The following is an 11099-nucleotide window of genomic DNA, read 5'->3' on the forward strand; positions in this document are numbered from 1 at the left end:
CGTTAACATTTTTGCAGCCAAAAGGAGTTTAGATATCGTATTGTTTGATTTATGCGAAAACCTTGTCTCATGAGTTGAATGTGTTAGATGGGTGTACTAATATTTAACAAGCATTTTTTAACAACCAAAGGTCTTTCGTGTTATGTTTCGTGTTTCAAAAAATAATGGAATCTTTTAGTAGATATGACTTCCTAATGTTTTCAGTTATGGTTTGCCTTCATCAGACAATATTGTAATTCAATTTTTAAATCTCGCCCATGTTAAAATCATATTAACATCATCTTTTAATTAATTTTATTTATGAAAATAATGTGGGAGGTTTGCTACATGTATACAAGGTAAAAGTTTTAAACAATCTGAATAACTAAATTCACAACGTGTCAATTATAATTATATGTACAAAAGTCGTTTATTTGAAATTAATATTATGATAAATAATTCTGCTTTCTCAATGATTCTATCAGCATGACATGATAGAAGACGATTTATTCGTCAGATATGTATATGACATTTGTCATTGAATAACTGTCAAACACCTTAAATTGTAATAGTGTATTCGTGCAATAACAAAGGAAGTATTTAGTCGTGCACGTTAGGTAATTACTCTTTCGTAACTCAAGTATTCCAGCACATACTCACAACACCATTGTTTGTTATACGAGAAAACATTTAAGCTAACCAAACAAGTATATATTTCAAGCATACGTATAAATGTCTGTAGCTCGTGTTATGATACTTTACTATCACTTTTTCTTGTTAAACTATTTTTAATACTTATTCGTCACTTACGTTCTAAAATTATGGAATAAATCAAATACAATTTTTGACACAAAAACAGAACACTTTCTTAAATTTTCCTAGATTACATTCATTTCAAAAATAATCGCGCCAACGCCAACATTTGAACTGTGCAAAAGTAGGTCATTTAAAGATTTAGTCTATGGTATAAGACCGCCTCTTGGCAATATTTGTAGGTTAGCCACAACCAATCAAAGCTGTACCGCAAGTTCTTGAAGAATTGTCAATAAACATCAATTATACTGCTTTAAAACGTGAAGAGTAAAAAAAAGAAGTGCCAAACTGATGAGATCTTAGGCAATAGTCAAAAGGAATGGCCAAAAGGATAGTCCGTATGACAAATTGCAATATCAGGGTAAATAACCAGAAAGTTGGAAATCATCGCAGTGGTCCTGACTTGGTACAGGCATTTCCGATAGGAATGGTGGTCTAGCTCGCTCAACCTCCCGCTTCCATTACTTTTCGTTATATCCGGTATACTTCAACATGTTAATTTCATAATTTATCTGCCTGTTTAGATATCTATCCAGGACAGCCTAAAATGCGCTATTTCATTCCTTGAAGTATTTGTATTTTTCGTTATCTACACTCTGTGTTAAAAGTAAAGCTAACCTTGTATGAACATTATGTAAGATACATGTGCTTACTTTGTGGTTAATAAGATTTCGGACATAATATGTTTTATGCCTCCCCCTTTTAAGAAATATTACATGAGAATATTTTCTCGACTTCCACGATTCTCACTGTATTGTACATTAATGCAACCAAGTCTTGAAATGTCCAAAAGTCTTTGTTTTTTTTACTTTTTTAAAATCAAATTTCCAGCGGTTCCTATTGCTGACCAGCTTGGAACTTGTCGTTTCACACATTTTTACCCGATTGTGGCTGTCCATTTTGTTCTATGACTTTTGAAAAAGTCAGAATTTTTTAGCTGAAATGCAGTTTGGTTAGTCCATGCTGTTTAGTCGCAGCTAATATTAGATTGTATTACAAAGTATAATTCTCTTGTTATAGTTTTCCTCTCATTTATTGTACACTTTAATATAGTTCTATGCCAATAGATTATTAACTGTTAAATCTGTTATTGAATAATATATTTTTTTGTATTTACCCCATAACCCTTCTTACTCATGAACTCAGACGTGTGATGCAACATAAATATATTTTTTCCGAAAAAAAAAAGACAAACTAACTTTTAAATACAATGTCAACAAAGTTTATTGAATACTGCTGCCAGCAACAATATCTATAACAAAATGTACAACTATGTAGCACTCAGTTTTACCTACAAACAAAACTGCAATTCACCACAAATATGCAACTAAATGGATGCGGGGCAAATGTTCAAACATACCTAAACCACTCTTTTGTTAGCAAAGGGATTGTGAGAACAGTATCATTTATTCGTGAAATGTGACATCTTTTCCTGTTCAGGTACACAAATAGCATTTACTTCTCAACTGTCAAGATTTATTGAAATAAGAATTTGGATATAATTTCTATGTGGGAAAATTGAATTTAAGAGAAAACGATTGCTTACTTGAATATATTTTCATGACTTTTTCTGGCTTAATCAGTTTACATAGATACTATACTTTGAGATTATAGCTTAAACCCTTGTGGGTTTGTTTTGTTAACACGAAATTGAAATGAGCATATTCATAGGTTTGAATGAAAAGCAAATCAGACAATGTTAACGCGGCGGTCATATTGGTTACAGAAAACCGTTAACGTACATGGATGCATAACATTTATACACAACAAATACCATGCGAGAAAAATAATTGCACAATATTTTTGGATTCACAAGAAAAAAGAAGAAAACAGTTATACAAGGAAAGGAAGGCATTTATCAATACACTCTAGACCCGCTAGACATACAAAAGATAAATGACCGTTGTTTACTTGCATACTAAATAATTTCCGTCACATTTGTCATTAAATTATATCACAGATTACATGTAACAGTATTCTTCTGGTTTTTAGAGAACCAGTTATTTTAACGATTTCAAAGATCCATCTAACTCTCACAACACATACTTGTTAAACAACCTTCATCTTTGTTCGAGCTTGGCTTTGAATGTCCGTAGAATCACTATTCGCATTACCATTACGTAAACTAGATGAATATAAAGCTTCATTGTTATTTAAAGGTAAACGAGAGTTATCAATCTTGTCTGAATCGGCGGTTGGTCCATTTTGTGGCAAGTTCTCCTTGGTAGATAATGTTTTTCTGCTGTATTCGGATGGTTTTGACGTCATGGTGACGACAGTTGGTCCAAATGTGAGTCCTGATTTGTTGGCTTCAGTTGTTTTTTCTGACATGCTTGTTACCACAACTTTTCCTTTTCTAACCAGTCTCTTTGCGGCCATTTCTATTTCACCTTTGGCAATTTTCACCGATTTGTTACCTTTTGTTAAATCCGGGATTGATATTTTTGCGCCATTAATCTGTGACGGTTGTTTGGCAATGTCACGACCACTACTTAAGACCGAAGCTGTATTTCCATGCGGTTCTCTGTTCTTAATGTTCGAAATAAATATCCTTGATTTACTTAGTAAGGTATGGGTCAAGTATAAGTTTGATAGAGTTGTTGAGCTTAGAACCTTATGTCCTGCCTTACCAATATGTAAAGAAACATCAACAGGTGGTGTTGTCGTTGTAAGTTGTTTAAGCTTCGTATTGGTTTTTATCGTTGTCTTTTCAGTTATTGTTTGAAGTTCGGATCGCGAAGCTTGAAACATGTGTTCTATGTTTTTCGTTTTACCACTAAAAACTATTGGGTTTACGATATTCTTGCTGTCTGGTATTTTCTTTTCATGCTGCACAGGTTTTATTGTCGGGATATTTAATGGTGTCTTTTCTAATTCTTTGCTTTTCCCTTTCGGCTTGATGTGTTGTTCTCTTTTGATAATTGTGCTACGGGTAGCTTCTAAATCTGCCGACACTTCATCTTTTGGTCTTCTTCTTGACATTGCAGAATCCAAATGTTTTGTTGATATTTTAACGGGGATTCTATCTGGAGATGAGATCATAGGCATATTTGAATTTAAACGACGTTCGATTTTCCTGCCAATGGAATCTTTATTCGTGTCACTATCTGATTTCTTTATATTCCGTTCAATACTTGGAACATCGGGTCTAGATGGATAACTATCTCTGCTTTCTGATTTTGTGTCCTTTTCTGACTTATTGTTCTTTAATTTTCGAACATTTTCCCTTCTAATCTCATGATTGTCGTTTTTATTTATTGATAGTGGAATGTTATCCTTTTTAGACTCTCTGTGGTCATCTATATTGTTATCTCCTGGCCTAGGCCCAGATACCATACGAAATAAGGAGAGAATCAAGGAAAAATCACGTGATTTATTGTTATTCTTCTTCTCCGGCTTTGGCGTTTCTGCTTTTGGAGTAGGGGCCGGCGTAGACGTAATAGGCGGTTCCGTGACATCACAATTTACACCAAAATAGCCTTTGGCGCACACACATTCGCCTTTGCATCCTTTACTTATACAAGTACCCCCGTTTTGACAAATGCCTTCAAATATAGAGCAATAGTCTGCTGGACATCCTTCAGCCTGCTCTCCATCCTTTTTTATTGGAAGGGATGTAATAATTGTACACGAAACAATCACAAAAATCACAACAATATTGTTTCTCATTGTAAACTTGATCTCTGTTTAACGGTAGCTCCTCTCTGAAATACACCGGTAACAAACATTAAAGGTAATATAGAAGGTACCACGTGGTATAATTATATTCACATTTGACATAACTACATGAATTTAGTCTACTGTCTGTCAATCAGTGTAGGCTTATTTTCTGTCTCGAACAATCAGGTAATTAATACCTTATAAATGATATACTACATTATATTGGGGTCATCAATTAATCTTTCATTCAGATTGAAAGATAACGCAAAAATTATTTTAAAGACCATTCGCCGTCGAAAATCAAGGCATTGAACTTAAAAAAAAAGTGAGATTATTTTATCAGTGCATGATTACGTTCAAATATTGTAAAATTTCATATCTCTTTATTCTTTTAAGTGTCAATAGCATAATTGTTTAAACAAGAACTTACCTTAAAATTACTGGAATACCAAAATTTAACTTACTAAAGCATATAAAAATGAAAGACATACTCTTACATACTCTTATATTATTCAAAAGAAAAATGAATTCCTCATAAGACAAGGCGTTTTTTTAATACATCATGACTAAAATAATTCCCGATTCTCAATGCATTTAAATGTGACATACACAAACGCACAATGGCCATTCAATCCAAAAATAAGAAGAATAAATGTAGGTGTTTGTTTTGTGAATGTGTGGAATGCCACATATGGGAAATCAAAAAAACATTAACTGTCATCTAAACATCAAATACGGCCTTGTCTTCAACCCATATAGTAATGACCTATGACACCAACGTTCAAAGAACAAATATGTCGCATACTGTTTAAAATTCTTTTGTTTACTTTCACATAGACGAAATTATAGAAAACCTGACAGCGTTAGTGTAGATGTGCATAACAATGCGTTAACAGGAGGAAATGCAAAGCATAATTAATTTTCCTTTGACCAACGCCTAATAAGTTAAAATGTCCTGACAGATATATGCCGAGACCGACTTATCATTTTAAACTGAAGTTTGTTTCATGATGTATTAGATATGACCTCTAACATTAATTTACCTTATTTTTAGAATACGAACAGAGACAAGCTGACTTTACATTTATTACGCCATGATGTATATAGGATTATTCAGAACAGATGATTCGAAAATTCATGGTAAAAAACATTACAATATTGATATTTGAATAAACCGAAAACTAAAAAGTACAATGATGACACAAAGTATAATAAAATCAAATTAAGATAATATAGTTTAAAGCCATCGGTAATATACACAAGATAGGACAATTCTATTTACATCTGACATTTGATTGACTAGATGTTGTCACATCATGTGAAATACAACAATAAATAAGTCAAAATGAACATGTCGCTTGATACTTGCACACCAAAAATACATTTCAGTAATAGAGAGAAAAGAGAAGAGGAAAACAAAACAAATTTAACCGAAAGAGCCTATTCAATGTGAAAGGCCTTAATTTTAACCTTTAAAATAGACTAAAAAAGTACCTTCTTAATACATAATTAAATAAACATAAATATTTCATTCTATATTTTTGTACAAACATTTTAAAAAGATTCTTACCTTTAGAATTCATTCACGCAAGTTGCATTCTATATAAAAATGTAACCAATAGCAATCAAAAAATCAAAGTAAATAAGTTAACATATTATTCCCAATTTCAAGTCACAAGGTATGGTGTGGTTTCCAAATAAAATATATTTGCCACAACATCGCCTGTCCAGGTACAACCTCGTTCTGGGGACAGGAAGTTGATGTCTTCAGTGAATTACAAGGTACAAATATGAAGGGTTCGGTCATTTTTAATGTAAATACATTCCAATCTGCACATCTAGATCTAAGTGATAATTTGTACCATGACAATGTAATAAAAAGAATGTGTGCGCCAAGGTTGTCCTGTATTAAATATTCTTTTGGAGCATTGTTAGAATTGTCACAATAGTACAAGAATAAAGAGTAGATATCAGTTTAATATAAAAGAAAAGCAAAGCTTCAAGACTACATAGTTATATATATAAAAAAAATAATGAGTAAGCAGCAAAATGATATATCAGACTGTGTTTGAGCAGTGCAATTATTGGCACGTTCGTGATTAGCTTAGTAATTCATATATATATCATTTAATTAGGAGTAATTGAAATATTCTCTGTAATTTTTTTCTAACAAATCTTTCTCAATCTAAACATTAAAACATTTCTTTTCGTCAGTATGTAGGAGTACATATGATTGATAGTAATTGAAATTCAAATATCGTAAACAGTTTTGTCAATTCATAAAACAATCATATTATTTATTGCATGATATTCATGTTTTGCATTAAAAAAAATCGTTAAATATTCCAAGAAGTGCTTGTGTATGAACCCAAATCATAAGTTCGAAATTGAAAAGGAAATATTAAACCGTCCTTTATAAAAGATTAAAAGCAGAATATATTCTGAAAAGATTTGATTTCCTCCATTTAGAAGAACTGCAAATTTCTTGAGCTGATATGTAAGGTCTTGCTAGCAAAATTTGTATTTATAGATAAAATGTAACAATTTACCCTTTTTTGCGGATTTACGACTAAAATTGCCACAAGTCAATTTTTAAATACCTCCATAATGTACTTCATTATTCAACTGTAATGTTCCCTCTTATTAATAAAAAATGTATTGTGTTCAGATGTCAAACTCTATTTTATGGTCGTAAATAGAAAATAGAAGAAAGTTTTCAGTGCTATTTGATTGTAACTATTTTTTATTGAATTTTAAACTTTAATATGAGTAATACGAGTTAGAAAATCACTTCAAACACACTGAAAGTGCATTTAATTTGAAAAAAAAATAATTAATTAACAAGATTCGCAGTATTTATAGGCAAGATGAAAGAACAGTAACTCTTAATAATCAAATTCTAAGTGTGAATGTGTTCTTAAACGGTTTTTTTTGTGTTCTTCGTCTCCTGTGTATGGAGATTTCCAGTCATATGTGTTTATCATCTTGGTAGCTTATTCCATTGCTCTCCCAATTATCTTTACACTACACTTTATGAACCCAGTAAACTTTGCATTTATCTATTGTTTTTGATTGGTGAATTAAAATCTAATTCCGGATTGAATAATATGCATACCATACGTTTAAATTCTCAGATTTGAGTTTAATATTATGACGCTTTCATAGAATAAATAACATAGTAAGTCATCAATCATAATGGTTTAACGTTAAGTATTAAGAAATAATTTGAATATTACATAAACAGAAAAAAAATCTTTACGATAGTCATAAATTGATTATCAATGTTTATATATGCAAAACACCCCTAAGAAAAAGTTGTTTCTTCGAAATATTTAAATTTTATTCGTATTTTAAAATTCAAATCGATGAAAGTTCTATAATATTACAACTTTGACATTTGTGTAATGCTGGAAAATAATAAACATTTGCTAAAGAGTTAGTTAAAAACTTTTTTTCAATAATCGGTCGCGGCATCTTTGCTTTTAAGTAAACACAAACGACTCTTTCGATATTTGCAAAAATCCATAGTTACTCATTTATATACTAGTATATACATATATATTTATACAAATGCGACTGTATTCGCTACAGTGCTCCATCGAATCATGGTGCATTTTTGGTCGTTCCCTCAACATGACTCGAACTCGTACCATTATGACATCTATAGCAACACCGCCTCCAGTTTTAACACTGTTGGGAAGTTTACATTTCAGTGTTGTAGATGGTAACACGAATTAAAGTCACATTAAGAGATGAAACAAAATACCTCTAATAAATAAATAACAACGATTTTCATTACATGTAATAATACGTAAAAGTTTACTCATAAAGAGTTTATTAAAGTGTTAATGGATGTTTTGATGTTTGGGTTCGTTGGTCGACTGATAGAAAAAAGTTTCTATTTGTTATGAAGAACTGTACACTGAATGCTTTTTTTCATTGTACAATGTCACAAATATAAGAAAAGAGCTATTCAAACAATCAATTCTTTATAATACTGGTAATATTGCCACCTGCATTGTTCCACTTCGAACAAATAAGCATGTAGGTTTGATTGAATTAATGTTTTTTATTCAAAGTCTGTATGACAAATGTGAATACGTATTCACCACAAACAACTTGGGAATTTATCTCACATTTTGTTGTTCTATTACCAAATAAAATTGACAATATTATACCAATAAATTAAGCAACATGAAAGGTTCTCTATCACGAAAAAGCTCAAAATGCTAATTGAAACAGAAATAAATAAGTCATCTAGAAAGAATTAATGGAAATAAGACTTCTCTTGGTGACATATTTATTAATTTTCCCAATGTTAGAGTGTCTATTTTTACACTTTTTGGACTAACAATCAGCCACATTCAAAACATAACAACATGTTAAATGCTGATTAAGTATTAAAAATATTCTTTTCAGTTTTGGGAGTAATAAAGTCTATTTATCATTTGCGAGGATTCAAATGTTATTTTTTTGGCATTTTTTTTCAAGAAGGTAACATGTGTAATAATATATGGCATCCTTTCTTACATCATTAAATTAACTTAATCGTCAAGTAATTGAATAACGATTGTGGATTATATGGTTATAGTTTTATAGTACTAGAAACAAGACTATTTCAGGTTTGCGTTGCGTTTGAATTAAAAAAAAAACTTCATATTATGATCTGCATGTACTTTCATTATGAAAGAAATAAAACTGTATTTGATCGCGTGATATAGTGTTAGTTTAATCTAGTATAAAGTACCAATATTGACCATTATCAATCTGTACCATACCTTGCAAACATCTGTAACATACCTATTTATCATGTCAGAAAAAAATGTAATTTAAGAATAGTTAATAACTACTAACTACTTTTTTTCAATTTATTTGACATCAGTGCCTTGTTCATTTGTAATATTTCCGTCATTTTAAGTAAAAGGAAGTTAATTGAATAAGTTTAAAAAAGAAAACAATCAGTACTTATGTGTACGCTTTTGTAGGAATCAGGCAATATGGGTGAAAATTACAAACATGCATGTCAAAAAACCACCGATCAGAGACTATAACTTCACTCAAGTATGATTTCTATTTTTGACAAACCGTTATTTGATCTCTGCTTTTGCTGAGAAATTTTCAATAGATTGTGAAAAAAAATTACTACAAGATTTTGACGGAGTTATCTGCCCTTGAAAAGTTCATTTTAGTGCATTTCAATGAAATTATAACTCAATTTACCAAAATGAAATGGAAAATCTTGTCTTTTTTCTTGATTCCGATGGTGCAAATAATCATGTTAAACTTTAAAAAAAAATGGTGGATTTTTCCACACCATGTTTTATCCACTGCTTGCCACCTAAGTAGCAAACGGCAGGAGGTAATTCATTCATGTCGAAAACTAACCGAATTCACTTTTATTTCTATTAGTCTTAGTTTGACAATCGATTGTTGAGCTTTCTAGATAAAAATAAAGAGATTATGTATTAAATTGATACTTAGAGCTATAGTTCTTGATTTGAGATGATTTGGATAATTCAAGTGGGAGATTAATGTACGGATTTCTAAAAAAAAAATAACGATCACAGTCAACCCAGTTTAGTTAAGGGATTTTTATTGGTGTTCTATCTTATGATGTACAGGAATTTTAACACTTATTGTAAAGTGAGTCATTTTGGAAGAAAATATTTCAGGGTTCTGTTAGAACTGCAAAGTCTCAAAAATAAAGATCTGTATATAAAGAAATCTGTAAGGGGACATGAAGAGGTAGCATACGTAGATTGAAAAAGCATTGTTGGTACGATGAGTTTACCTACACTGTGAATCACCTCTACAATATGTTGTGTCTGGATTGTATATTGACTGGTACTTACAGCATGCTATGTGTTCATAAAATACAAACACGGAAAATCATTCTGCCTCTAGTGAACATTTTTATAGGGACAAATATCTATACTCGAAGTTACTTCTTTTTCATTAATTTTTTTAAAATTTTGTCTTTTTTAGTTTAAGTGATAGCAAAACAAAAAGAAGCATTACACATATTTTAAATGTCATTAGCGATGAATAGAATCTTGCCAAAATTTCCCGCTGTACGGAAAGTTCGTGCCAAATTTAATGCTAGTATTTTTACCCGGCCGCCGGACTAAGGGTATTCACCCATTAAATAATCTATGGCGAAAAAGCAGGAAAAAACATATTTCGAAATACACACATCAGACCTTTCTATAAAGTTTAAATACCAGATAAGCTTAACTTGACATTTCGTTTTCTAGACGTCGAATGTTGACAGTCTTACCACAACATTGCAAATTAAAAAACAAAAGATAACTAATATCAATATGGCTAAAAAGTATTATAGTAGATTTTCCTGTAGCGTCAAACTTTTCAAGGAATTTAAAGGATTCTTTTCAGAATCCTGTATTACAAAGTGTACTTATAAAACCACAAACTCGACATTTCCTTGTTGAAAGATTACCTGTTTTTATCACCATTCATTTTTCATCTACGGATATTGTTGTGCCAGTAGCTCTTTAAGTCGACATCTGGATAAATACCTTATATCTTACACACACAAAAATACAAACAAACAAACAAAAACAAAAACAAATATAGATACTTTTAGAGAATGGGAAGTTATCAACAATCTATTGCACATTATCATGCGA

General features: G+C 31.1%; 1 protein-coding gene across 1 annotated transcript; it reads right to left on the minus strand.

The window, feature by feature from the left end:
• Positions 1 to 1997: 1997 nt before the first annotated feature.
• Positions 1998 to 6264, minus strand: LOC148629258 (uncharacterized). Its single transcript, XM_088547065.1, has 2 exons — positions 6023 to 6264; positions 1998 to 4496 (listed from the first exon to the last, which is right to left on the minus strand). Exon 2 carries the CDS (start codon positions 4459 to 4461, stop codon positions 2842 to 2844), a length of 1620 nt encoding a protein of 539 aa, XP_088403191.1. The 5' UTR covers positions 4462 to 4496; positions 6023 to 6264; the 3' UTR covers positions 1998 to 2841.
• Positions 6265 to 11099: the final 4835 nt, after the last annotated feature.

The sequence above is a fragment of the Perna viridis genome, chromosome 1, assembly GCF_037379345.1.
Source record: "Perna viridis isolate PV_CMFRI_1.1 ecotype Kerala chromosome 1, ASM3737934v1, whole genome shotgun sequence".
NCBI lineage: Eukaryota > Metazoa > Mollusca > Bivalvia > Mytilida > Mytilidae > Perna > Perna viridis.